The 26858-nt window shown below is 44.2% G+C and overlaps 1 protein-coding gene across 1 annotated transcript in view; it reads right to left on the bottom strand.

Moving 5' to 3' along the window:
* Positions 1 to 2165: 2165 nt before the first annotated feature.
* Positions 2166 to 26858, bottom strand: part of LOC127623405 (spondin-1-like) — a 254471-nt gene continuing 229778 nt past the window's right edge. The window contains exons 14-16 of the mRNA XM_052097865.1: positions 18229 to 18393; positions 17553 to 17816; positions 2166 to 8573 (exon numbers count right to left, since the gene is read on the bottom strand). Of these exons, the coding sequence (XP_051953825.1) occupies positions 8410 to 8573; positions 17553 to 17816; positions 18229 to 18393 (593 nt within the window). The 3' untranslated portion in view covers positions 2166 to 8409. The remainder of the gene's footprint in view (positions 8574 to 17552; positions 17817 to 18228; positions 18394 to 26858) is intronic.

Here is a 26858-nt window from a genome sequence, read left to right as displayed (position 1 = left end):
ATATTTTTTACCACAAAAATAATTTTGACTTTTCCTTAAAAAAAGCAAAAATCAAGGTTACACTGAGGCACTTATAGTTGGAGTGAATGGGGCCCATTTTTAGAGGATTTAAAGGCTTTTTAAAATTGAACATTTTAAAAAGCACTTACATTAATTCTTCTGTTAAAATATATGTATTACTGAGCTGTAAAACATTGTTTATGTCTTGTGGCTATACTTTTTAAAAAATGAGTATTTTTGCATTAAAAGAATTATCTCCCATTCACTTCCATTGTAAGTGCCTCCCTGTAACCATATTTTATTTTTATTTTTTTAAGAAAAAAAAAAAGGGGGCAAGAGAAAATTAACTTTGTGATAATCAATATTATGCCACAAATGCTGTCGATTGAGCTTAACTTTATTGAACCTGGAACATTCCTTTAAATGACTGTTGAATGGAAAAAAGTGTATTTGTTTTGGGACAGTAACATTTAAAGTTTGATTCTTACAGTCTATATATATATATATATATATATATATATATATATATATATATATTATTGATATTACTGATAAACTGCACCATCATTATTTGAAAAAATTCATTTTATATCAAATCTAGACAGGCCCCATTTCCAGCAGCATCACTCCAACCCCTTATCCTTCAGTAATCGACAATTTCATGATGAAAAATAAAATGGACAATTTCATACAAAGGTGTACAATACAGTCATCAAAGTCAAAGGACAACTGGCTCCAACAAGGACAGAAAGAGATGTGGAAGACCAGATGTACAACTAAACAAGAGGATAAGAGACTCTAGTTTGAGAAACAGACACCTCACATGTCCTCAGCTGACAGCTTCATTGAATTCTACCTGCTCAACACCAGTTTCATGTACAACAGTAAAGAGAGTGGTGCATGCCTTAACGAAATGGTTAGAGGGTGCAAAGAAACACAGACATTGCACAACAGATAATTGGAAAAGAGTGTTATGGATCTTAAGACCATTGAGTATTTGTGGGATCAGTTAGACTGTATGGTGCGTACGAAGTGCCCGACAAGACAGCCTCATCTATGGCAAGTGCTACAGGAAGTGTGGGGTGAAATGTCACCTGAGTATCTGGACAAACTGACAACTAGAATGCCAAAGATCTGCAAAGCTGTCATTGCTGCATGTGGAGGATTTTTTGATGAGAACTCTTTGACGTAGTTTGAAGAAGTGCTGAACATTTCTTTTCAAATAATAATAGTAATTTTTCACATTACTAATGTCCTGACTACACATTGTGATCAGTTGTATACCACTTTGGTGAATGCTAGAGATGAACGTAGTTTGGTTCGAAAAGTGCAAATCAATCCCAGAACAACAGTATAGGAACTTGTGAAGATGCTGAATGAAACTGGTAGAAAAGTATCTATATCCACAGTAAAACTAAGTCCTATATCGACATAATCTGTTCAGCAAGGAAGAATCCACTGCTCCAAAACCACCATAAAAAAGACAGACTACAGTTTGCAAGTGCACATGGGGACAAAGCTCTTACTTTTTGGAGAAATTTCCTCTGGTCTAATGAAACAAAAATGTAACTGTTTGGCCATAATGACCATCGTTATGTTTGGAGGAAAAAGGGTGAGACTTGCAAGCTGAAAAACATCGTGAAGTATGGGGGTAGCAGCATCATGTTGTGGGGGTGCTTTGCTGCAGGAGGGACTGGTGCACTTCACAAAATAGATGGCATCATGAGGAAAGAACATTATGTGTATATATTGAAGCGACATCTCAAGACATCAGCCAGGAAGTTAAAGCTTGGACGCAAATGGGTCTCCCAAATGGACAATGACCCCAAACATACATACAAAGTTGTGGCAAAATGGCCATCACAAGCCCTGACCTCAATCCGACAGAAAATTTGTTGGCAGAACTGAAAAGTGTGTGCGAGCAAGGAGGCCTACAAACCTGACTCAGTTACACCAGTTCTGTCTGGAGGAATGGGCCAAAATTTCTCCAATGTATTGTGAGAAGCTTGTGGAAGGCTACCCAAAATGTTTGACACAAGTTAAACAATTTAAAGGCAATGCTACCAAATATGTGCATGTAAACTTATGACTTCAACTTTATATATATATATACATATATATATATATATATTGCACAAATAATCAGGAAATTAATTAGGCACTTTGTCACATTTCCTTTTATTCTAAAGGTGAAATATTCCAAAAATATGTCAGAGGAGCAACAAGTCTACAAAACATCTACACAAGACTTTGGTAAGAATAAGTTCTTATCCATAATCGCAAGGGTGATAAAACAAAAACAATTGAAAATGAACTGAATTACAAATATAGTTGAATAGCAACTACATGTGTTACATTGGGGTACAAAGTCATAATAGATTTGTGGGTGGTAGCTAGCATTTGTTTTAAATATGACACATAGAAAATCCTGGAATGACTGGTTATATGTGCTTTTAGTTCAGGAATAAAACACAGAAAAATCATAAAAAATCATCACAGGAGACAACTGTTCCATTAATTACTTGAATTGGCTTTTGGCCATTATTATTACAAGTCATCAACAAGTTTACAATAATCTTGCAAAAGTAATTCAAAGTAGATTTGGTTTGCATACATAGCAACACTACTGGGCAAAGAACATGTTCAAATCAAACGTATTACCATCCCTTAGGATCGATTTACAAAAGGAGTGAGCATTGTACAGTATCTTTATAGCAAATGATTAACATCATCAATGACTGGGGCCTGGATTTGTTGCCTAATCTAAGTCTATTTAACTGCATGTAAATTGTGCATACCACAGGCTTTGAATGGGGAGCACAAATCTTGCTTTATGTTCCTTTCTCTTAAAGAAAAACAAATGTTAGTGCCCAAAGAGATTTCAACCATGAAAACCAAAAGTCGGATTTCAACAACTTTATTTAATCATATGTATTTTTTTTTTTAAAGTTATTATCCCTGCTTGTATTTTCTAAATTTTTATTTTTTAACTTTAAAGACATACTACCGGTCAGAAGTTTTGACTGAAATGTTTCTCATGATCTTAAAAATCTTTTGATCCGAAGGCGTGTACTTATATGTTTGAAATTTGCTTTGTTGTCAAAAATAGAATTGTGCCAACATATTAATTTATTTCATTATGAAACTAAAATTGTATTTATAAAAAAAAAAGTTTTTGAAATTGATGACTTGGAACAAATAATAAAGTTAAGCAGCCAATAAGTGCCCAACATAGATGGGAACTCCTTCAATACTGTTTAAATATCATCCCAGTGTGATACCCCAAGAAGTTGGTTGAGAAAATGTCAAGAGTACATGTCTGTAAATTCTTGGCAAAGGGGGACTACTTTGAAGATATAACGCAGTTTTGATATATTTTGGATTTTGTTTAGTCACAACAAAATTCCCATAGTTCCATTTATGTTATTCCATAGTTTTAATGACTTCACTATTATTCTAAAAATGTATTATACAATTTTGTAAAAGAACGAGTAAGAGTTTCAAAACTATTGACCGGTAGTGTAGTTAGTGCTACAGTGACCACAAAATGTTTTTGGACACTTAAAGGAATAGATCACCCAAAAATGAAAATGATCTCATAATTTACTCACACTCATGCCAATCCAGATATGTATGACTTATTTTTCTTCTGCTGAACACAAACAAAGATTTTTAGAAAAATTGTCTTTTTTTTTTTTTTTTTTTTACAATAAATATCCAAATTTACATTCAATTCACATTATTCTTGGTTATTTGCATTCTTTGTGCATATAAGGGGGGATATATTATATATACAGTACTGTTTATTAAATCTTAGTTTGTGTTCAGCAGAAGAAAGGCAGTCATACACATCTGGGATGGCATGAGGGTGAGTAAATGATGAGAATATATAGATTTTTGGTAGAACTACTGTATTCCTTTAAGGATCATTTAAAAATATCTGAATGCCATTCCATTAGATAACAATATCTATGAGCAAGTGGCAATTATTTTCAAGAAAGTTCATGCATGCACTCTTTTCAAGCAAAAAAAAGTATTGTATCGTGACATGTTGTGGTTGTCAGACTTTAGTGGAACATGCACATAGTTAACGTTATGAACTCCTCCTGTGGAAGCTTGGCTAGAATATCTATGTGAATTTGGGGAGAGCTGACTTCATTCATCCACTTAAAAGGGACCTATTATGCTAAATTCACTTTTAAATGGTGTTTGTACATAAATGTGAGTCAGCAGTATGTACACAACCATCCTACAATGTTAAAAGTCCACCCACTCCTCTTTCTTATATTTCTATTAAATCAAAAACAGTGTGTCAAAATGAATGGTTTTCGTTTCTGCTCTAAAGTAACGTCACTTTACAGCAGGCCACGCCCACGACTGGTGACGGACTCCACCCTCCTCCCCTAAGTGATCTACACTCAGTCCAGCATTTTTTTCCATGCTGGAGCAGATACAGTGAGAATAATAATGTCTCAACTTCATAAGTGTCATAAGTGTTCTGTTGTTGGGGGCGGGACATGCAAATTCTGTTCGCCAATTTGGCATTGGCCTTCTTCATATTCACTGGTATCCGAGGCACCCGAAAGAAGCCCCTTGTGTCATTGCAATCAACACAACTTCGAGTGAATGACAGAAGGGGAACTTCATGTACTCCTGCATCACAGCCACTGAAGACGCAGTGGACAAGTTTTGCTTTTGAAGGAAATACGCCCCAAAACATCCAAAAATTTGTGTATGTTTGTGCAAATCATTTTACACTGGACTGCTTTGTGAATGAGTGTCAATATAAAGCAGGAATTTCAAAAAAATGGATTCTCAAGCATGGATCAGTACCAACTGTGTTTCAGTATTATTTTATATTTTGTGAATGTTTGCAAATCACCTTTTTAAATGTGCTTGTTAGCTGATTCCACGGCTAATGCAGCTAAAGTTACCATTGTCTCTGATTGTATTCACGGAGACCATATTCCTACATATATGGCTGAACTCAGGGCTGGACTGATAATCTGGCATACCGGGCATTTTCCCAGTGGGCTGGCACACTTTGGGGCCAATCAGAAACAGGCCGAATGGGCCTCGATAAGTTAAAATGAGCCACCACTTTATGCAGAACGGACCACAAAATGGCGCCGCGATATGTAGAAAAGGACAGAGAACACCCCCCCCCCGCTCAACTTTTGTGTCAGTTGCTATGTAAAATCTCAGGCCGATTTCTCTTCCCAGTCCAGCCCTGTCTGAACTCCGGTATTTACGCTGTCAGTCATATTGTTTCTGATTTGTTGTTGCTGTAGTAACCGCAGCACGAGCTGTTAAGACATAGCCCTCTTCCGGAAAAGGGGGCGGGGAGCAGCAGCTCATTTGCATTTAAAGAGACACACACAAAATCAACATGTTTTTGATTCCACCCAAAAAGAGGCATTTATTGCATGGTATAATAAATGATCCGTGGGGTATTTGGAGCTGAAACTTCACAGACACATTCTGGGGACAGCTGAGACTTTATTACATCTTGTAAAAAGGGGCATAATAGGTCTCCTTTAAAATCACATTGACACCAGTTGATTAACTGCAAAAATGGCTCAGAAAACTTTTCGGATACTCAAAAAACCTTACTTCTCTGAAAGGAGGGAATGAGGGCATTGACTTTGAAACCCTATACCATCAAGGCAATTTGATTAGCTTGTAACACTTGGCACTTCGTCTATGCTGATGTCATCATGGGCATATAAGACGAAGCCCAGCGCTACACCATCAGGATTTTCCAAATGAAGGGAAAATGAACGGATTTCTAATCCCAAAACATTGAAAAGCAGCATCTTGTTCCCTACATTTAAGGTTATGTGAGTAACTGATACATTCCTTTTTAAAACAGTAACTTGACTGCATCACAAGCTTATGCTATGGGAGCCACATACCATAATGTGAAATAACCTGATGTGAAATGCTTACTAGCATTTACAGTGTAGTCAAAAGCATTTATTTAGCCACCCCCTCATACTGAGAATTAGGAAGGAAAGTGGGAACAATAAACCAATGGTGAATCCAAACGCTGTTGTAGAAATTAGAGTATTGTCTGCGCAAGGCAATGCTTTGGGTCCTCACTCCAGAAAGTGAACCCTCAGCAAAGAGTCAACCACTTTAAAGCATACAGCTGCCTCGTTGAGAGGGCCCTGGCCTGCAGTATGGTGTTTAACACATGTTGCGACAGCCCTATTGTGTTAAACAAGCCCCATTTAGAGGTTGGACAAGCAGTCTCCATAGCTCTGGCCTAGGATGCCAGTTTGTGTCCTCATTCTGCAAGATCAGATATGTTCTCAAAAGGAATTTCAAATGGGGAAACATCTTGCTGCTCTACTATATCTGGGAACCTAGTGGCTGTTGGGCCATTTCAGCACAACTAGTAACACTGCTTCCTTGGCATCATGTTTCTTGCACATTACTTGATGTAGCTAAGGCATCCAAGCCTAGAGGAGCTTGCACTATCATGGAGTACCAGAAGTACAATGTATGGTCTCCGTGGGGCAAACACGTCCACCTTGGCTACCCCAAATACCTCCCAAATTCTCTGAACTGACTTGGGGTGGAGTCTCATTGTCCCCTTCTCCAAAGAAAAATTCAGTTTGCCAGCTTCAGCAATGGGCTCGACTGCACACCTCCTTGGCGATTCAATTACACCAAAATGACTGTGCTGTCTGAATGGATCAGGACTTAAGACATCAGTCTGTCTTATCAAAAGGCATTAAGAGTCAAGAGGATGGCTAGCATTTACAAGCAATTTATGTGCCACAATGTTTGTGCATCTTTCTAGGTCCCAAATGCAGGACGTGTCACCAGCTAACAAATTGGCGAAATGGTAAAGGGCTTCAAAGTCAAAGCTTCTGATGAGGAGTTGAAGCTACCTTATTGAATGGGAAGTGAGGTTTGTTTCAGAGAATGTGAAGCATAATTTTGTTTGCAGATACCACTTGGTTTGATATTTTATAATCTAATGCAAAGAAAGTCATTAATTTTACGTGTGGCGAAAGTGTCTACTTTCTTTTTGGGGCCATTGTATAGTAGCCTATACATATAGAGTACAACAGTCTGGTTCTGGAAGTAAATGGTTGGTTCATGGCTTAGAAGCTGGTTGGCTTGGTTCATGGCTTAAGACTTTTATGAAAACCCTATAGAAAACATGAATGGGAAAAATTATTCCGGAACCAGGGCGGAAGTCTATTTAAGATATGTTTATGGATTTAAATAAAACAGTTCTTGAAGATATCGGAACTAACAGAAGAGAAGTGTTTAGGTGCAAGTAAACAATTTGTGCAAGATTTAACATTCAAATTAAAATAAAATGTAAAAAACATCTTGACATTTATGGTCAATTAAACATTGTACATTGCTTGAATTAATTGTTTCTATGCACCAAAATGTAGCTCTTCTCCTCACTTTGATTTCAGATAATCTTAAAATGAGTCCTAGCAAGTAATTTGTCTGTCCACACAGAAAACAAACCACCACAAAAGTACAGTCAATTAGAACATATTTGATGTTTAATATACAGCTATGTGTATTTTTGACCAGTGAGTCTATTGGAGTGGGAGGGGCTACAGTGTCACGTCACAGAAATAGAAACCAAGCAGCCGACAAAATGTCCTGTCACTCTTGCATCTCGTTAAACTCCATTTACTTGAAAGAGATGGCTTGTAGAGCGTCTCACCTAGTTAGAACACGTTGTGTAGTTTTTCACATCTGACATTTGTTTATGAGTGACCAATGTGATTTCAGAACTCATTACAAAAAATATAATTTCTGTTGGAGGAATGTTACTTTCTTTGTATGTTTGAGTGCCCTTACAAAAATCTAGAGTTCTGGCAAACTATCCGTAAACTTGCTGCAAATTTGCCACTCATTATTTTCACATGCAAATGAGCTTGTGATTTGCTGCCAATGTTGTGGTGAACCTGTATCAGCCCTATGTTGCCAAGTTTCCTGCAAAGCTCATGTGCATGTAAAATACTCAGTGGTGAATGTGCGGCAAGTTTGTGAAAATTTGCCACGAGCTCTCGATTTTTGTAGGTTGGGTGTATGTGCGTGTTTGGATCACAGAGTTTAAAAGGCAAATTTTTATTTGCTTTTAATTTACAAGCACATTAATCTTTAATATGCCTTGATGCTCATTGTGAAAATCAATGTTCAAAGAACTGTTCTTGAAAAGCTCCTGGAAGAATTGGTACAGTACATTGCAACTCCCTCTTGGTTTCATGTTTTGTTTACAGGCTAGTCAGGGCCTGGGTCACTACAAATTCTAGAAAATTAAAATAACAGACTGGCTGTTGCAGCTTGCCAACACCAACTATAGTGCATTCAATTACTGCAAGTTTGTCACAATCTGTATCAGTCCCCATGCGCCAGGTCAGAGCAGCTCTAGCAGGGATGAACATTGCAGGCCCGAATCTCTTTGCGTTCCTTGCAGCCAGTCAGTTGGGTGATCTTGAATCTCTTGTTGGCTGTCATCATCCTTTCCTGAATTCCACCACCACATAGCTTAGTGCAGTCAGTCCATCCAGACCAAGGCCTCATTCTGCATCCTTTAGCAACAAGTTTAGACAGGATACAATTGCTTTTATTTTTTTAATAGAATTACTGAGTTTGTAGTGGACTTTTTAAAGACTCTGGAGTATTGTGGCTTTTATGTCATAACTGTAAGTTTTGAAGCCAAAATTAACTTGTAGATAATATTCACATTTAAAATTTACTCTCTCTAGTCAAGGAAAACTTTTTGATAATATTTTGAGAAAGAGAGGAGAAAAACTAATTTACCCAGCCGTTCTCCGATACGCCATAGCCTGGTCCTCGGCCACTCCTCCACCCTCTAGCAGGCAACAGCCGCGCCTCCCCGGGAGGATCGGAGGCAGTCCTCCAGCCCCTGGCGGATGAAATGCCCCGCCGCATTCTGGTAGATGGAAGGGGTCTCCCCCACCCCTGGCAGCAGTCCTCCCGCTCCAGGCTGTTGGCCAGGAGCCCCTATCCGCTCACGGTCGGCGGTCTCAGACCCTGCTGCATTTTAGCGGCTGATAGGGGTCTCTCCTGCCTCTGGTTCCAGGTGGTCAGCCAGGAGCCCCTACCCGCTTGCGGTCGGCCCGCCGCTTTTAGCGGCTGGTAGACGGCCGTTCCTCCGCTCTCAGGCGGCCTGGCTCCACCGTCCTCCGGCGGATGGCAGCGGCTGCTCCATTGGGGTGGATGGTAGTGGCGAGAACTCTACTATGGTGCATCCTTCCTCCTTCCCGGGTTCCGCCACAAGTGTAACGCAGTTCAATAGAAAGGAGGCGAGAACCAGCTTGACAACGTAAATTATATTTTAATCAAGAACTGAACCAACAAGACACATAAAGGTGTCGGGCAGCTGCCTGTAACTCTTTCTCTCTGTTGCACTACTGTCTCCCATCAGCCTAATTAGGGTCCGGATGTGCAGAATCACGACCCGGCCCCACCCTCCACAATGCAATTTAGTTAATGCTAAGATTATCCATTGCATTAGCATCTACATTATAGCTAGCCATATTTTGTGTGTTTGCTATTTATATTCTAAAAGTAAACTACTAAATGTGTTAGTATCGGCATCTGGAGGGGCAACATTTTGATATTTTGAATTTAATAATGGAGGCTAATGATCATCAGTAGCGGGGGCTATGATGCTAATTTACTAATGGAGGGCATTGGTGTCTGTAGTGGCGAAGTTATGATGCTAATTTAATTACCAAGGGCATTGGCATCTGTGGTGGTGACATTTTTATGCTAATTTACTAACAGAGGGCATTGGCCATTTGTAGTGTCAACATTTCAAAGTTTATGTACTAACAGAGGGAAAAGGCAATCGTAGCGGCAGCATTATTATGGCAATTTACTTACAGAGGGCATCTGCATCTTTAGCGGTGATTTTATGATGCTAATTTACTAATGGAGGGCATCTGTGTCTACAATTACGATGTTACTATGCTAATAGCGAACAGTGATGTGTTTAGTTGTAATGTTATGATGCTGATTTACTAACTGTAGGCATTAAACTCTGTAGTGCAACGGTACGATGCTAATTTACAAGTGGAGGGTTTCAGTATCTATAGTGGCATCAGCGTCTGTAGTGGTGATGTTATGATGCTGATTTACTAACAAAAGTAACTGAAAAGAAACACTACAATGTTAATTTAATATCAGAGGTAATCGGTGAATGTGGTGGCTACATTATGATGGTAATTTACTAATGGAGGGCATTGGTGTATATAGTTGCGATGTTAAAATGCTAATTAAAAAATAGCAAACACTGATGTCTGTATGTGATGAGGAGGAAGGTGGGGCCAGGCCATGAGTGCGCACAGCTGGTCCCCAATCGGCAGACCAGATAAGGCAGAGCCGGATGAGGCAGTTTGGGATAGAGAGAGCCACATGCAGCTGCCGTGTGTGTTTATGTTTGTGTTTTCATTAAACATTATTTTGACAGTTCAGCCGGTTCCCGACTGGCATCTGTTGTGACCTGTAGTGTCAATGTTTTGATGCAAATTTAATAACAAAGGGCGTCATGGACTGTAGACTCAATGTTATGATGCTAATTTATTAATGGAGGGCATCAGCATCTATAGAATTATGCGTTATGATGCTAATTTATTAACAGAGTACATCGTGTCTGCAGTGGCAACATTATGATGCTCACTAAATAACGGAGAGCATCTTTGACTGTAGTAGTGAAGCTATGATAACAGAGGTCCTCTGGGACTTTGGTGGAGATGTTATAATGCAAATTTACCAATGGAGGGCATCGACTGTCTGTATTGGCAATATTACAAAGTTAATGTACTAACACAGGGCATCAGTGTCTGTAGTGGAACATTATGATGATTATTTACTTACAGAGGTCATCGCCATTTGTAGCTATGATGTTATGATGCTAATTTAATAACAGAAGGCATCAATGTCTGTTATGATAACATTATGATGCTACTGTATTAACGCAGGGCATCGGTGTTATGATGCTAATTTGCAAAGATGGATAACTGATGTCTGTAGTTGTAATGTTATTACGCTGATTTACTAACAGAGTGCATCTGCATCTGAAGTAGAAAGTTATGATGCTAATTTACAAGAGGAAGATATGGTCGTCTATAGTGGCAATGTTATAATGCTAATTTACTAACTGAGAGCATCTGTAGTGATGACAATATGATGCAAGTTCACTAATAGAGAGCATCTGTGTTTTTAGTGGCAACATCATGATGCTAATTTACTAACCAAGAGCATTGGCGTCTGTCTTGGTGCCGTTATGATGATAATTTGCTAACAAAGGGCATTGATGTCTGTAGTGGCAACTAGGGATGTACCAATACCATTTTTTCTCTTCCGATACCTAAAATCTCAGTATCAGCTGATACCAATTCTGATCTGGTACCAGTGTTGTTTTTTTCATAATCCGTTTGGAATATCTATATTTCACTGTGTGACTTTGGGGGTACTCTTTTATATGTAAATAAACACAAACCTGTAACTACATGCTGTAGGATGACCCCCTTGGATGGTCTAGGATGAGTAGAGCTGGGAGGAAATTCTAGCGTACCACACTTTTAAAAGTGCGGTGGTTTCCTCCACTTCCGTTTTTCTCTTCTGTAGTCAGTATTGGCATGCAGGTAGCATTCAAGTGTGTTCCCAGGTATCAGGTGTGCGTTAAGCAACTAATGTTTAGAAGATTATAATCTTCTACCTCAGGGTGTGGGTCTGATGGTTGTGCCAGCCACAGCGTGGTTTTGGCATAATCTAGATTGAGCCGTTAAGCATGGTGCGCTGCCATCAGATGTTCAATCGATTGTGTTACAGAAATATGTTGGCTGCTGCTGCTTTGCTGCTGTGCTTAATACATCATTTTCATTGCGGCTTGCCATGGCATGGTGCTGCGAGAGTGTGGATTCCCTTCCTGTGTCATAACTTTGGGATTCCCCCGGTGAATTTGAGGTCTGCTCATAATATTGAGACTAAAGACCCTGACTCCCTCAGTTAGTAAATTTGCATCATAATGTTGCTTCTACAGCTGCCGATGTCCTCCATTAGTAAAATAGCATCATATTGTCACCATTACAGGTGCCTATGCTTTCTGTTAGTAAATTAGCATCATAGCTTCACTACTACAGTCAAAGATGCTCTCCATTAGTAAATTAGTCGGGATGCGCCCGAAGCCAAATACTTTATTCAGAAAGGCACGAATAATGACTTCAAAACGAATAATGGATTCATCCGCATAATATAAAAAATATTAGTATGACTGATTATCCAAGAAGCACAAGGATAAAGCAACATTTTAAATAAACATATACAAAATTACAAATAATTTATGAATCTATACAGTTAATATTTCTAAAGTGTAAACCTTATGAATAAAAATGTGCACATTGTGATTTCAAATCAGATGGAATAGCTTTAAGGCAGGAGGACAATTTATTAAATTATTTTCCATGAACAAAATCGCTTACAGCACCTTTAAATGGTGCTTTTATGGTTCTTTCATGTCATTTGCGGAGCTTGACTGTAACAAACATGACTAACACACAATATCAGATTTGGATCGGGCTTATCAGACTGACATTGACTAGATCACAATGCTAATTTACTAATGAAAAGCATCGGCAGGACCCTTCTAGGAAGCTTAGCATAAAGCATTAAGCTTAGCATAAAACAGCATAACACAGCATAGACATTCTATGGCCGGTAAACTGGTGAGGAGACAAAAGGCCATTTTTTTTAAACAATGTCTATGTGTCACGGTTTCGTGTCACCCGCACCATGTTTCGTGTCACCTGCACTGTGTTTCGTGTTGTCCGCCCCGTGTTTTCTGTTTCACCCGTCACTAGTCACTTTCCATGTCACGCTCCCTGGTTGTCCGCCCGTGTTTTCGGTTTTACCGTTCACGCTCCCTGTCATGTCTTCCTTGTTGTCCGCCCGTGTTTCACTGTCTCTGTGAAAACTACACTTCCCTTCTTCCCGTCGTTTCCGGCCCTGTCTGCGTGTTATTGTCCGCACCTGTTCGTCATTTTGTTATCACCGTGTCTGTCCATTTAAACCCTGCTGTTTTCCCCTTCCGCTGTCGATCGTTGACGTTACATGTTCTGTGTTAACCTCTCTCCCTGCTGCTCTTGTTCCCAGCTCTCAGCCCGTTCGAGGATTTCCCTACCCTTCGTGTATGGTCGCTGTCCGCACTCCTCCTGTATGTTATCCAGCATTTTAGTTTCCTTTTCCCATCGTGGACCTTTTATTTTCCCCAGTGTTTTGTGTTATTTCAAATAAAGACCGCTTTTGGATCCACACCTCCCGTCTGCCTTCCCCTCATTCCACACAATCGTTACAGAACGATCGACCACAATGGATCCAGCGGCTTTCTTCGTGGGACTGACGCATATGGAGCTAAACATCCGGGAGTTCTCCCACTTTTTCTCCTGCATGGCCGGCTACACCGGTTGGGATGACAACCTCCTGAAGACCGTCTACAGGATTGGTGTACCTACACACCGGGGTGATGATTTGCCGGAGATTGGAGACTACACCTGGCAGGAATACGTAAGTCTCGTCGTGGAGGAATTCGCTGCCGGGGAACCTCCTCTCTCGATCCCGGCTCTCACCTCTGGGCTCCCTGTCACGCCTGCCCCAGAGCCCACGCCTGCCCCGGTCTGCGAGCCAGAGCCCACGCCTGCCCCGGTCTGCGAGCCAGAGCCCACGCCTGCCCCGGTCTGCGAGCCAGTGCCCACGCCTGCCCCGGCCTGCGAGCCAGTGCCCACGCCTGTCACTGTGAGCGAGCCCACGCCTGTCACGGTGAGCGAGCCTCTGCCCACGCCAGCCACAGTCAGGGAGCCTGTGCCCACTCCAGCCACGGTCAGCAAGCCTGTGCCCACTCCAGCCACGGCCAGCGAGCCTGAGGCCACGCCAACCACGAACAGCATTCCAGCATTGTCAGCCTCATCCGCCCGGAGGAAGAGGAGAAAAGGAAGGGTCTCTGCTCTCCAGCCTCCGTCTACCGCAGCTCCGTCCCCAGAACGCCCCTTGGCTCGGCCCCCAGCGTCCAGCGAACCCAAGCTCGCACATACCACGGTCAACCAGCCCATGCCTGTAGCCTCAGATGCCCGTGAGCCAGCGCCTGTAGCCTCAGATGCCCGTGAGCCAGCGCCTGTAGCCTCAGATGCCCGTGAGCCAGTGCCTGTAGCCTCAACCGTCCCTGAGCCAGTGCCTGTAGCCTCGACCGTCCCTGAGCCAGCTCCTGTAGCCTCGACCGTCCCTGAGCCAGCGTCTGTAGCCATGACTGTCCAAGCGCCAACGCCTCCCGAGCTTTCCAGAGCTCCGCCTCCCGAGCTTTCCAGAGCTCCGACTCCAGAGCTTTCTAGGGCTCCGCCTCTCGAACATCCTACGGCTCTTCTCCCCGAGCCCCCTACGGCTCCACCTCCAGAGCCTCCTACGGCTCTGCCTCCCGAGCCTCCTACGGCTCTTTTCCCAGTGACTCCAGAGCTTTCTAGGGCTCCACCTCTCGAGCAACCTACGGTTCCACCTCTCGAGCCTCCTACGGCTCTGCCCCTAAAGGCCCCTACGGCGCCACCTTCCTCGGCTCCACCTCCTGAGCCTCCCTCGGCTCCACCTCCAGAGCCTTCCAGGCCTCCGCCTCCAGAGCCTCCTACGGCGCCACCCCCATCGGCTCCGCCTCTAGAGCCTCCTACGGCGCCACCTTCCTCGGCTCTGCCTCCTGAGCCTCCCACGGCTCTGCCTCCTGAGCCTCCCATGGCTCCGCCTCCTGAGCCCCTCGAACCTTCCTCGGCTCTGCCTCTTGAGCCTCCCTCTGCTCTACCTCTTGAGCCTCCCACGGCTCCGGCCCCTGATCCTCCAGAGGTGTCCATGGTTCCGCCTCCCTCAGCTCCGCCTCCTGAGCCTCAAGAGCCTCCCTCAGCTCCGCCTCCTGAGGCCCCAGAGCCTCACTCAGCTCCGCCTCCTGAGGCCCCAGAGCCTCCCTCAGCTCCGCCTCCTGAGCCTTCAGAGCCTCCCTCAGCTCCGCCTCCTGAGCCTTCAGAGCCTCCCTCAGCTCTGCCTCCTGAGCCGTCAGAGCCTCCCTCATCTTCGTCTCCAGAGCCCCTCGCAGCTTCGCCCCCGGGAACTGTCCCTGCCTGAGGCCACCTCCCAGGCCTCCTGGAACTGTCCCTGTCCCGAGGCCGTCTCCCAGTCCTCCTCGAACTGTCCATGTCCGGTGGCCACCTCCCAGGTCCCCTGAACCGGTCCTTGCCAAGTGGCCAGCTCCCAGGCCATCTAAACCGGCCTCTGTCCTGTGGCCACCTCCCAGGCCCCCTGAACAGGCCCCTGCTTTACGGCCTCCTCCCTGGCCTCCTAAACCTGTCCCTACCCGATGGACGACCCCAGGCCACCTGACCCGGTCCCCTTCTCACACCCCCATAGACTGCTTACCTGTCCTCTCGGCCTCCCTGGTCTGCCTGCCTGCCTGCCCTCTCGGCCTTCCTGGTCTGCCCGCCTGCCCTTTGTACCCCCATGGTCTGTTTCTATGCCCCTTGTTTTCCCCCTGGTCTGTCTGTTTTCTCCCTAGTCTACCCCCTCTCTCCTGGGTTCTTCAGTCATTGTTATGGTTTTTGTTGTTTATTTTAGGACCGTCTGGAATCCGGTCTTTTTGAGGGGGGATTATGTCACGGTTTCGTGTCACCCGCACCATGTTTCGTGTCACCTGCACTGTGTTTCGCGTCATCTGCACCATGTTTCGCGTCGTCTGCACCGTGTTTCGTGTTGTCCGCCCCGTGTTTTCTGTTTCACCCGTCACTAGTCACTTTCCATGTCACGCTCCCTGGTTGTCCGCCCGTGTTTTCTGTTTTACCGTTCACGCTCCCTGTCATGTCTTCCATGTTGTAAGCCCGTGTTTCATTGTCTCTGTGAAAACTACACTTCCCTTCTTCCCGTCGTTTCCGGCCCTGTCTGCGTGTTATTGTCCGCACCTGTTCGTCATTTTGTTATCACCGTGTCTGTCCATTTAAACCCCGCTGTTTTCCCCTTCCGCTGTTGATCATTGACGTTACATGTTCTGTGTTAACCTCTCTCCCTGCTGCTCTTGTTCCCAGCTCTCAGCCTGTTTGAGGATTTCCCTACCCTTCGTGTATGGTCGCTGTCCGCACTCTTCCTGTATGTTATCCAGCATTTTAGTTTCCTTTTCCCATCGTGGACCTTTTATTTTCCCCAGTGTTTTGTGTTATTTCAAATAAAGACCGCTTTTGGATCCACACCTCCCGTCTGCCTTCCCCTCCTTCCACACAATCGTTACACTATGGTGGAGATGCCTCAGTATGCTGAATAAACTACTTTTGAGAGGAAACAGCTCATTACGTAATGAATTGACTTTCTGTCTGCTAATTTTCAACATGTTTTACACTAAACAATCCTTTTGGAATGACCTATGCATGGAGTTTAATTTGAAAAAATGACATTTTATAAGAGACGTCACAGACGATTTTGCGACAGGTATGTGTCAGTTTACGGCTCTCCCCATTCTTTTGTATGGTATCCGGTGACTTACTGTCGTAACACGCAAGTTGACTGTTACACTCTCTCCTATGATAGAACAGTGAAGGTTGCTATCTCAGTAAATAAAGGAATCTCTGACATCTGTGTCTGTCGTGGTGACATTACGATGATAATTTACTAATGAAAGGCATCAGCATCTGAGCACTGATGTGTTGTATGTAGTTGTGATGTTATTCACTGATTAGATGATTTAATAATAGAGTGAATCAATTATGCTAAGAATGTGAGTTACAGTGATAACTGAGATACCTGGGATGGAGTTAAAGGGATAGTTCACCCAAAAATGAACATTCTCTCATCATTTACTCACCCTTATGCCATTTCAGATGTGTATGACTATCTTTCTTCTGCAAAACACAAATGAAGATTTTCAGAAGAATATTTCAGCTCTATAGGTCCATACAGTGCAAGTGAATGGGTTCCAAAAATCTGAGGCTCCAAAAAGCACATAAATCATCATAAAAGTAATCCATAAAACTCCAGTGTTTTAATCCATAATGTATTAAGCAAGATGAAAGGTGTGGGTGAGAAACAGATCAATATTTAAGTCCATTTTTGCTAAAAAATTCTTTAGGGGGCAATATGCATATATAATGTGAAACGCCAAAAACAAAGAATGTGAAAGTGATACGTTTCTCACCCACACCTATCACATTGCTTCTGAAGACATTGATTTAACCACTGGAGTCTTATGGATTATTTTTATGCTGACTTCTGTGATTTTTGGAGCTTAAAATTTGTGGCACCCATTCACTTGCATTGTATGGACCAAAAGAGCTGAGAAATTCTTCTAAAACCTTAATTTGAGTTTAGCAGATGAAAGAAAGTCATACACATCTGGGATGGCATTAGGGTGAATATATGATGAGAGAGTTGTAATTTTTTGGGTGAACTATTCCTTTAATGATGAAGACTCAGAGTCGTTCAATGAACATAATGACAAGTAAAATGATTAAAGGATAACAAAGCATATTCACCTGCGAGCTCATCAGTGGTCTCCTCCCTCCCCTGTTTGTTCCTCCTCTTCTTGCGATCTTCTTTGCGTCTTTTCCGCTCGTCACTTTTGGCACTTTGGTTACACTTCATGATCTTGCATCTCTTTCTCTGTGCATTCTCGGGGCACGGCTCTCCTCCGAACTGAGGCTCCAGGGTTTTGATGCGTGTGCGGATCATGTGACCCTTACCACAGGACTTATTACACTCTGACCACTCGGACCAATCTGACATCATACAGTCCGTCGCTATAAAATGAAGAAATAAAGACTTTTCAGGAGAAATATAAGATCATATATCAATGCAGTTGAAAATGAATTTAAAATGAATAATTTAAAGACTTAGGGTTCAACAGCACAATTACTAGATTTTTAAATAGGATAACTGCTGACACAAATACGGGCAGTTAAAACTGACAATTAAACTTTCAATTACATTAAGCTAATTGAAATGGTCAAACTTTGAAGAATATATTACATTCATATTACTATCACATCTGAAAAAATGAAAAGGGTCGCACTAAGTGAGCCAATAGTATTTAAATCATTGTCACAGTGGAAACACAACACTTTTTCCTGTGTAAATTATGCTTATTATAGATTGCATTTAATTCACATGTATGTCCATATTGTGTATCTAAAAGAGAGATGTGTAACTCACGGCACTCTGGCAGCATGCATTTCTCCAACTGGTCCAGTTCCTCGCTGCATTCTCCCAGCTCTACAGGTGATTTGAGCATGCGCTGACGTGTCCGAGAGCCTTTACCACACGTTACACTGCAGTCGCTCCAGTCTGACCACGGAGACAGTAAACACGGGATTGTATCTATACACACAAACAACTCAACATTAAAAACTGAGCTTTAACTTGGGGTTCCCTTCCGAGGGAACTCGCACTGCGTCGTTGAAAACGACTCTTTGGGGAACGCTCCTTAGCGTGCGCCTCTGAATTATGAATGAAACTATTCCAATCTTGATTGGTGTTGCGTCATGACGTAACATGTGACGGCATAACCGGATGCATAAAAGTGACGTCGGTACACACACACATTAGCTTTCGCTCTTCAGCAAGCGCTCTATGTTGAAATTGTTTGTCTTATTTGGTGTTGTTTGTCTGATTTAAAAATATTATGGCCACCGAACAGTTCAAGAAGTGCGTGCACCCCTGCCCTCGTTTCATTACGTGTAGGGACACGCACGCTTTATGTGTGAACTGTTTGGGAGCGCTAGCACGCACAGGCAGCTCTCGAGGGATCTGCCTGTGAAAGTTGTGAAGCACTACCCATGAGAGTGCTGCGCCCCGGTTGGCGTGCTTTGATGAGCACGGTCAGGCTCGCGTTCCCCACGGTTTTGGTCCCGCGTCTGTTGAGGCAGCGCGCGATTGAAATCGCGGGGTTCGCAGCGGATTTTGCAGATGAGAATGAGACTGCTGCGGCACGTTCTCATTCTTCGTTTGAGGATCCCGAGCCTACTGTGAGTGGTGCAGAAGCCCACGTCGCGGCTTCTTCTGCCCATGATCAGGTCCCGTTGCTTGAGCTCACTGCTTCCGAGGAAGTGGATATGCTCAGCATCGATCGCGGACGACCGTGAGCCAAGCACGCCAGTTTTTGGCCAAGCTTACGAGGAGCTGATTGAGGTTGTGACGCGTGCGTGGCCAGACTGAATATCAGCTGGCCACAAAATGAGCAGGGAACGCAAGTTGAAAGCAAATTAGACGTGCGTTTCCTGCGGCACAGATCACAACCTCAGCGCCGGGTTTGCCGCTTTTCCCGATCTCCACAAAGATATCTAAAACGAGATCGTGGGGTAAACCGCATTCGTCCCGTATCTCCAGCCCCAGTGTTTGATTACAGACGATGTTTTGGGGGCACGGGATATGGGCTAAAACCCGGCGCTGCCTAGTAAGCCCTGCAGAGATACATCTGCTTTAATAAGTAGGGCTTACATGGCCGCACACAATCGGTGTTGGTTTCCTCCGTCTCTGACGCTTCGGGCCACATCAATTTCCAGCGAACGCACACCGTGCCGTTCGTGTCAAAAAAATAAATAAATAAAATAAATAAAAAAAAAAATTTAAAAAAATAACCCAACAAGCATCAATTGTGGTCACAAGAACCGTATCGACTAAATCCTGCCGGTTTCCCGCTTCAGGAAGTCGGGAACAGTGCTCGAAAAACACCCGAGACCAGCCTCGAGAGGCTGGTTCCCTTAGTTGAAGCTTCGGAAAGAGGTCCTACCGAGGTGGTAGAACCTCGGAGGGCTGTCCCCCGCTGCAGAGCAACCGAGGTTGCTCAGCGGAGTCCTAAGGAAATCGGTGTCGGTTCCGCCGTCTCTGACGCTCGGCCCACATCAATTTCCAGCGAACACACACCGTGCCGTTCAGCGTCAAAAAATAAAAACACACATCAATTGTGGTCACAAGGACTGTATCAACTAAATCCTGCCGGTATCTCGCTTCAGGAAGTCGAGAACAGTGCTCGAAAAACACCGAGACCAGCCTCGAGAGGCTGGTTCCCTTAGTAGATTTTGTAGAGGCATGGAATCATCTTCCCAATATATCTGCATGGGTCCTGCATATAATAAAATCAGGGTACAGACTGCAGTTCGGGCACCGCCCCCAAATTCTCTGGGGTGGTGCAGACTACAGTGGTTCCAGAGCAGGCTCAGGTGATGGAACAAGAAGTGCAATCTCTGCTGCTGAAGGAGGCCATAGAGCGTGTTCCTCATTCAGACAGGGAGTCCGGTCTTTACAGCCGGTACTTTATAGTTCCAAAAAGGATGGGGGTTGAGGCTGATTTTAGATCTCAGAGTTTTGAACCGGCCTTTGAGGAGGTTCAGGTTCAAAATGCTTACTATTCCTGTCATCGTGAGTCAGATCAGATCCGAGGACTGGTTTGTCACGATAGATCTAAAAGACGGCTATTTTCATGTACCCATCCTTCCATGTCACAGGAGGTTCCTGAGGTTCAGCTTGGGCTGAAGCTTACCAATATCGGGTTCTTCCGTTCTGCCTAGCACTCTCTCCCGCACATTCACCAAATGTATGGATGCAGCTCCTGCTCCTCTGAGACTTCAGAGCATCCGCGATACTGAATTTTATCGATGACTGGCTCATTCTGGCCCAGTCTCGAGAAATGGCGGTTCAGCATCGAGATGTCGCCCTTGGCCATATTCGAAGTTTGGGGTTGAGACTCAACACAAAAAGAGTGTGTTACAACCATCCCAGTGCACAACGTTTCTGGGTGTTGTGTGGGACTTCGGTTACGATGCAGGCACGCATGTCTCCTGCACGTATCGAGTCCGTTCTGGCGATGGTGTCCGGGTTAAAACTAGGCCAGGCCATCACTGTAAAGCAGTTTCAAAGACTGCTGGGCCTCATGGCAGCGGCATCCAACATTATACCTTTGGGCCTTCTACACATGAGGCCCCTCCAGTGGTGGCTGAAAGCCAAGGGGTTTTCCCCAAGGGGAATCCATTTCAGTATAATCAGAGTAACGCGCAGATGCCTTCGTTCTCTGCTAATATGGAAGAAACCTTGGTTCCTGTCCCTAGGGCCAGTGTTGGGAGCGTCATGTCGCCGGAAAACCGCTTCGACAGACGCCTCCCTCACTGGCTGGGGCCGGTCATGGACGGCCGCTTTGCCAGGGGTCTGTGGCAGGACCATCATCATTCTTGGCACATAAACTGTCTAGAGATGTTGGCTGTGTTCAGGGCTCTGAGGAGCTTCCTTCCAGACATCTAAGGTTACCATGTCCTAGTACGCTCGGACAATACATCAGTGGTAGCTTATCTGAACCAACAAGGGGGACTCGGATCGCGCCCTCTGTGCAGACTGGCGCATCAGATAATTCTTTGGTCCCAAGGGAAAATACTGTCTATCAGAGCAATGTATGTTCCGGGGTTCAGAATCAGGGAGCAGACATCCTGTCGAGGCAGGGGCTGAGGCCGGGGAATGGAGACTTCATCCAGAGGTGGTGAAGTCGATAGGGGACAAATTTGGACCATCGGAGGTGGATCTATCCGGCCCCGAGGGACGTCCCACTGTCCACTTTGGTTCTTCCTCTCACATCCAGCCCAACTGGGGTTGGATGCCATGGTACAGGCCTGGCCGAGGCCTCGCCTGTACGCATTTCCCCGATCGCTCTGCTCCCGGAGTCCTGGAAAGGGTCCGCCAAGAGGGCATCAGTCTACTTTTGGTTGCTCCGATGTGGCCGGCCCGAGTATGGTTCTCAGACATAATTTCACTCCTGATAGCTCCGCCACGGCAGATTCCTCTGAGGAGGGATCTGTTGTCTCAGGCAGGGGCACAGTTTTCCACCCTCGTCCAGAGCTGTGGAAACTGTGGGTCTGGCCCCTGAGGGGTTCAGTACCTAAATGCTGGTCTATCAGCGGGGGTGGTTGAAACCATACTTGGCTCTAGGGCTCCGTCTACTAGGAGATTATATGGCCTCAAGTGGAATGTGTTCTCCACTTGGTGTAGAGAACATGAATTAGATCCAGTTAACTGCCCGGTGGCTTCAGTTCTGGAGTTTCTTCAAAATCGCTTTCTCTGGGTCTCTCCCTTCCACACTTAAGGTGTATGTGGCTGCCATTTCGGCTTTCCATGCACCACTGAGTGATGGGCCTCTGGGGAGGCACCAGCTGGTCATTCGTTTTCTCCGTGGTACATGGAGGATGAGACCGACAACCAGGTCCAGGGTTCCTGCCTGGGACCTGGCGGTGGTTCTCGAAGGGTTATCCCTGGCCCCCTTCGGACCCCTTCAGTCGGCTTCAGCCCAAGGACCTGACGTTCAAGATGGCTTTTCTCTTAGCTATTACCTCTCTAAAGAGGGTGGGAGATCTTCAAGCCCTGGCAGTAACACCAGCTTGCTTGGAGTTTGACCCTGGCGGAGTTAAAGCCATTCTGCACCCGAGACCTGGCTATGTGCCTAAGGTGCCTTCTAACGCGGCACGGTCTCACGGTCCTGCAGGCTTTTCATCCTCCACCTCATGTGTCGGCAGAAGAAGAGAGGCTCCATTTGCTCTGCCCTGTCAGAGCTTTGGGCATTTACCTCGAGAGGTCCTCTTCTTGGAGGAGGTCGGACCAACTGTTAGTGTGTTTTGGGTCACCTAAGAAGGGGCTCCCTGCCTTGAAACAAACCATTAGTAATTGGATTGTTCAGGCTATTATCTCGGCCTACAGGTGCTAATTTGCCTTCACCCTTGGCCATAAGGGCTCATTCAACTAGAGGCATGGCATCCTCTAGGGCTCTCTTATCGGGAGTGCCCCTCCAGGAGATCTGTGAGGCAGCCGGTTGGGCTACCCCGCACACTTTCATCAGGTTTTATAGTCTGCACCTCCCTAGTACGCCTGGCGACGTGAGCTCTCGGCCCTAGTTGAGTGCCTGAGTTCAGTTTCACTCTAGGGCAGGCCTTTTTCGGTCGCGTGGCCTAGTGGGCATTCGTTCCCCAAAGAGTCGTTTTCAACGACGCAGTCGCGAGTTCCCTCGGAAAGGAACGTCTCGGGTTATGACTATAACCCTTGTTCCCTGAGAAGGGAACGAGACACTGCGTCGTCCTGCCACGCCCCTCAATGCCTGAGAGCGGCTTGCTTCATCGCTAGGCTAATGTGTGTGTGTACCGGCGTCACTTTTATGCATCCGTTTATGCCGTCACATATTACGTCATGACGCAACACCAATCAAGATTGGAATAGTTTCATTCATAATTCAGAGGTGCACGCTAAGGAGCGTTCCCCAAAGAGTCGTTTTCAACGACGCAGTGTCTCGTTCCCTTCTCAGGGAACAAGGGTTATAGTCATAACCCGAGACGTTTTCAATAGCATGAGACCAATCTTACAAAGATGTAAATTATGTCTAACTGATATACAGTATTTTTAGATCTTAAATACAATTAATAGATAATTTACCATTTAAGTGGAATGCAAAACCCTTCAGAGAGCCTTAAAGTGTTCTGTGTGAGAATATATTAATGTGGATGTGTATTCTGTATGAATTTGTTAAAGGGATAGTTCACCCAAAAATTAAAATACTCTCATTATTTACTCACCCTCATGATATCCCAGGTGTGTATGACTTTCTTTCTTCACCAGAACACATTTGTAGAAAAATATCTCAGCTCAGTAGGTCCTTAAAATGCAAGTGGATGGTGATTTCTCTTTTGAAGCTCCAAAAATCACAGACAGTCAGCATAAACTTCATCCATTCAACTCTGTTAAATGAATGTCTTCTAAAGAGACATGATCGCTAGTGGTGCAAAAAAATAAATAAATAAAAAAAAAAAAATATATATATATATATATATATATATATATATATATATATATATATATATATATATTTACTCTAATTCATGCTTCGGGTCGGCAGCGGTATGCGCATGTGACAGTAAAGAAAGTCAAACACACCTGGGATATTATGAAGGTAAGTAAATTATGAGAGAATGATTAGAATATGGGGTGAAATATTCCTTTAATGTGGGTGTGTATGTATGTGTGTGAATATTTTAATGTGGACTTGTGTTCTGTGAGGAAACATATAAATGTTGGTGTGTTTTCACTGAATATTTAAATATGTGTTGATGCTATATTCACATCAGAGTGTGAATATGTTAATGTTGGCAAATATTCTGTTTGTGAAAAATAACACTGTTGGTGAATACATTAACCCTCAGAGCCCGACGGCATCGTCCACGACATCACACGGCACCTCCGATAAATATTTATATAATTTTATGAAAGTTTTATCGATTTTCTTACCGTTTTTTCCAGCAGAAAGCTAACGAGCTAGCCATCACGGGGGTGTCTTTGGTGTCTTTGTAGCCTTTACAGAAGGTTTTCTATCCAGCCCGGAACTTGTGCCTCTTTTCGGAGTTTTTCAGCAATAAATCCAAACACTTACATCCAAGATTTATCCACTTGATGTCCATAATTTATCAATTCTCCATCATTTTTGCCGCTAGCTCGATGATAGCTGCCATTTTGGATATCACATGATGCTTTGCGTGAGGTTGTTGACCAATGACAGGCTGATCCGTCTTCCACGTTGGTGTGCGCCATTACGCATGAACCAAGCTCTGATATTGTGGAGAGAGAAACGCACGGCAAAGTAGTTTTGAGGAGAGAGAGAGACGCACGGCAAAGTAGTTTTGAGGAGAGAGAGAGAGAGAGAGAGAGCGCGGTCTCTCTCTCTCTCCTCAAAGTAGTTTTGAGGAGAGAGAGAGAGAGATGCGGCATAATAGTTTTGAGGAGAGAGAGAGAGAGAGAGAGAGAGACGCGCGTCTCTCTCTCTCTCTCTCTCCTCAAAGTAGTTTTGAGGAGAGAGAGAGAGATGCGCGGCAAAATAGTTTTGAGGAGAGGTAATAGTTTTGAGGTAATAGTTTTGAGGAGAGGTAATAGTTTTGAGGTAATAGTTTTGAGGTAATAATTTTGAGGTAATAATTTTGAGGTAATAGTTTTGAGGTAATAGTTTTGAGGAGAGTGGGCGAAGTAGTTTTGAGGAGAGAGAGAGACGCACGGCAAAGTTGTTTTGAAGGATACACAGAGAAACACGGAGAAAAATGGATCGTCAGAGAAACATGGATGTAAATCAAGCGCTGGCCTTTTTTGATGCCATGCAGGATGATGGATATTCAGGAGAAGAGAGCTTTTTGACAGATGAGGAACTAGATTACCAGGATGGTCTAGACCCCGCTGAAGAGTAAGTGCCATTTATTTATTTACAGTAAAAGTTTAAAAATAAAAAAAAGTAATACTGATAAAATAGAAATGCTACAGTAGCGTTTTCTAAATATGTAAAAATAAGTTCTGTAAAAGTAGTATTTTGTTTTTCTATGTTTGTTACAGAGTAGTAAGAGTTGTGGATTACACTTTGTCTCTCAGCCATTTTTTGTCTGAGGTTTAGTGAGTTTACCTAGAGATACACACAAAGGATGTTGTAGTGGGGAAGTTTTTCCAACACTGCTCACCTTATAGCTGTGGTGGGTTGGGGGTACAGTAGCAATCTCAGCCATTGTTATCTTACGTGAGAAATAAAATACAAAAACACTCATTGATCTGATATGTATGATCTAATATTTTGCTTTATTTATTTGTTTTACAGTCGTGATAATGAAGAAGACACCAGCCCACCCACCCAAGCCAGACATGAAAGTTCCCATTCTTCCGCTGAGGAGGGCCCTTCCACTTCTGCTGCAGCATCCCAGCCTTCCACTTCTGCTGCAGCATCCCAGCCTTCCACTTCTGCTGCAGCATCCCAGCCTTCCACTTCTGCTGCAGCATCCCAGCAGCTGCCAGGAAGTCATGGACGACTGCAGTCACGAGGAGAGCATCCAGATCCGGCAGCTTGAGGGGTCGACAGAGTCTTGAATCCACTAGGTCGAGATCTAGATCACCACAGCCAGCAGCTCCAACTCCATCATGGAACAGTGAGAGTCAGCCAGACATCCCTCCAGTGCCCAAAAGGTTTGTCCCAACAAGAAAGCCAGGACATCAGCTTAGCCCCACATCCATATACACACCATTGGACCTTTTCAAACTTTTTGTCAGTGACAGTGCGGCAACCACTTTGTGTAATAACACAAACACAAACGCTGCAAAAAACATTGCCAGTGGCAAAAAATATTCCTGGAAAAACTTCACTGTTGAAGAATTTTTCAAATATTTAGGACTGACTTTCTTTTTGCACTGGTGAGACTGACAAATATCCGGGACTACTGGAGGACAAATACCATTTTCAGCCAACAGTTTCCCCACTCAGTGATGGCACGTGACAGGTATCAGGTCATTTCCTGGAACATCCACATGAGCGACCCTGATGAAGATGTCCACAACGACCGGAAGAGAGGGACACCAGCTTATGACCGGCTGTTTCGTCTGAAGCCCCTTTTAGATGACATCAAACATGCATGCAGAGCATTTTATCACCCACGGCAGAACCTTTCAGTGGATCGAGAGGATGGTGGCAACAAAGGCTCACACTGGCATGACCCAGTATATGAAGGCGAAGCCAACAAAGTGGGGCTTCAAACTTTTTGTGCTGGCAGACAGCAGCATTGGGTACACTTTAGACTTTGCTGTATACACGGGGAAGTCTGTGTTTGCTTCTGGTGTAGGACTGGCATACGACTTGGTTATGTCCCTCATGAACAAATCATCCCTAGGGAGTGGCTACAATGTGTATGTAGACAACTTCTACACAAGTCCAAAGCTATTCATGGATCTCTACAGCATGAACTTTGGAGCATGTGGCACCTACAGGGACAACAGACGAGGATGCCCACGCACAACCACAA

This window comes from Xyrauchen texanus, chromosome 29, assembly GCF_025860055.1.
Source record: "Xyrauchen texanus isolate HMW12.3.18 chromosome 29, RBS_HiC_50CHRs, whole genome shotgun sequence".
In the NCBI taxonomy this organism is placed as follows: Eukaryota; Metazoa; Chordata; class Actinopteri; order Cypriniformes; family Catostomidae; genus Xyrauchen; species Xyrauchen texanus.
This window is presented reverse-complemented; position numbering and strand designations above follow the sequence as displayed.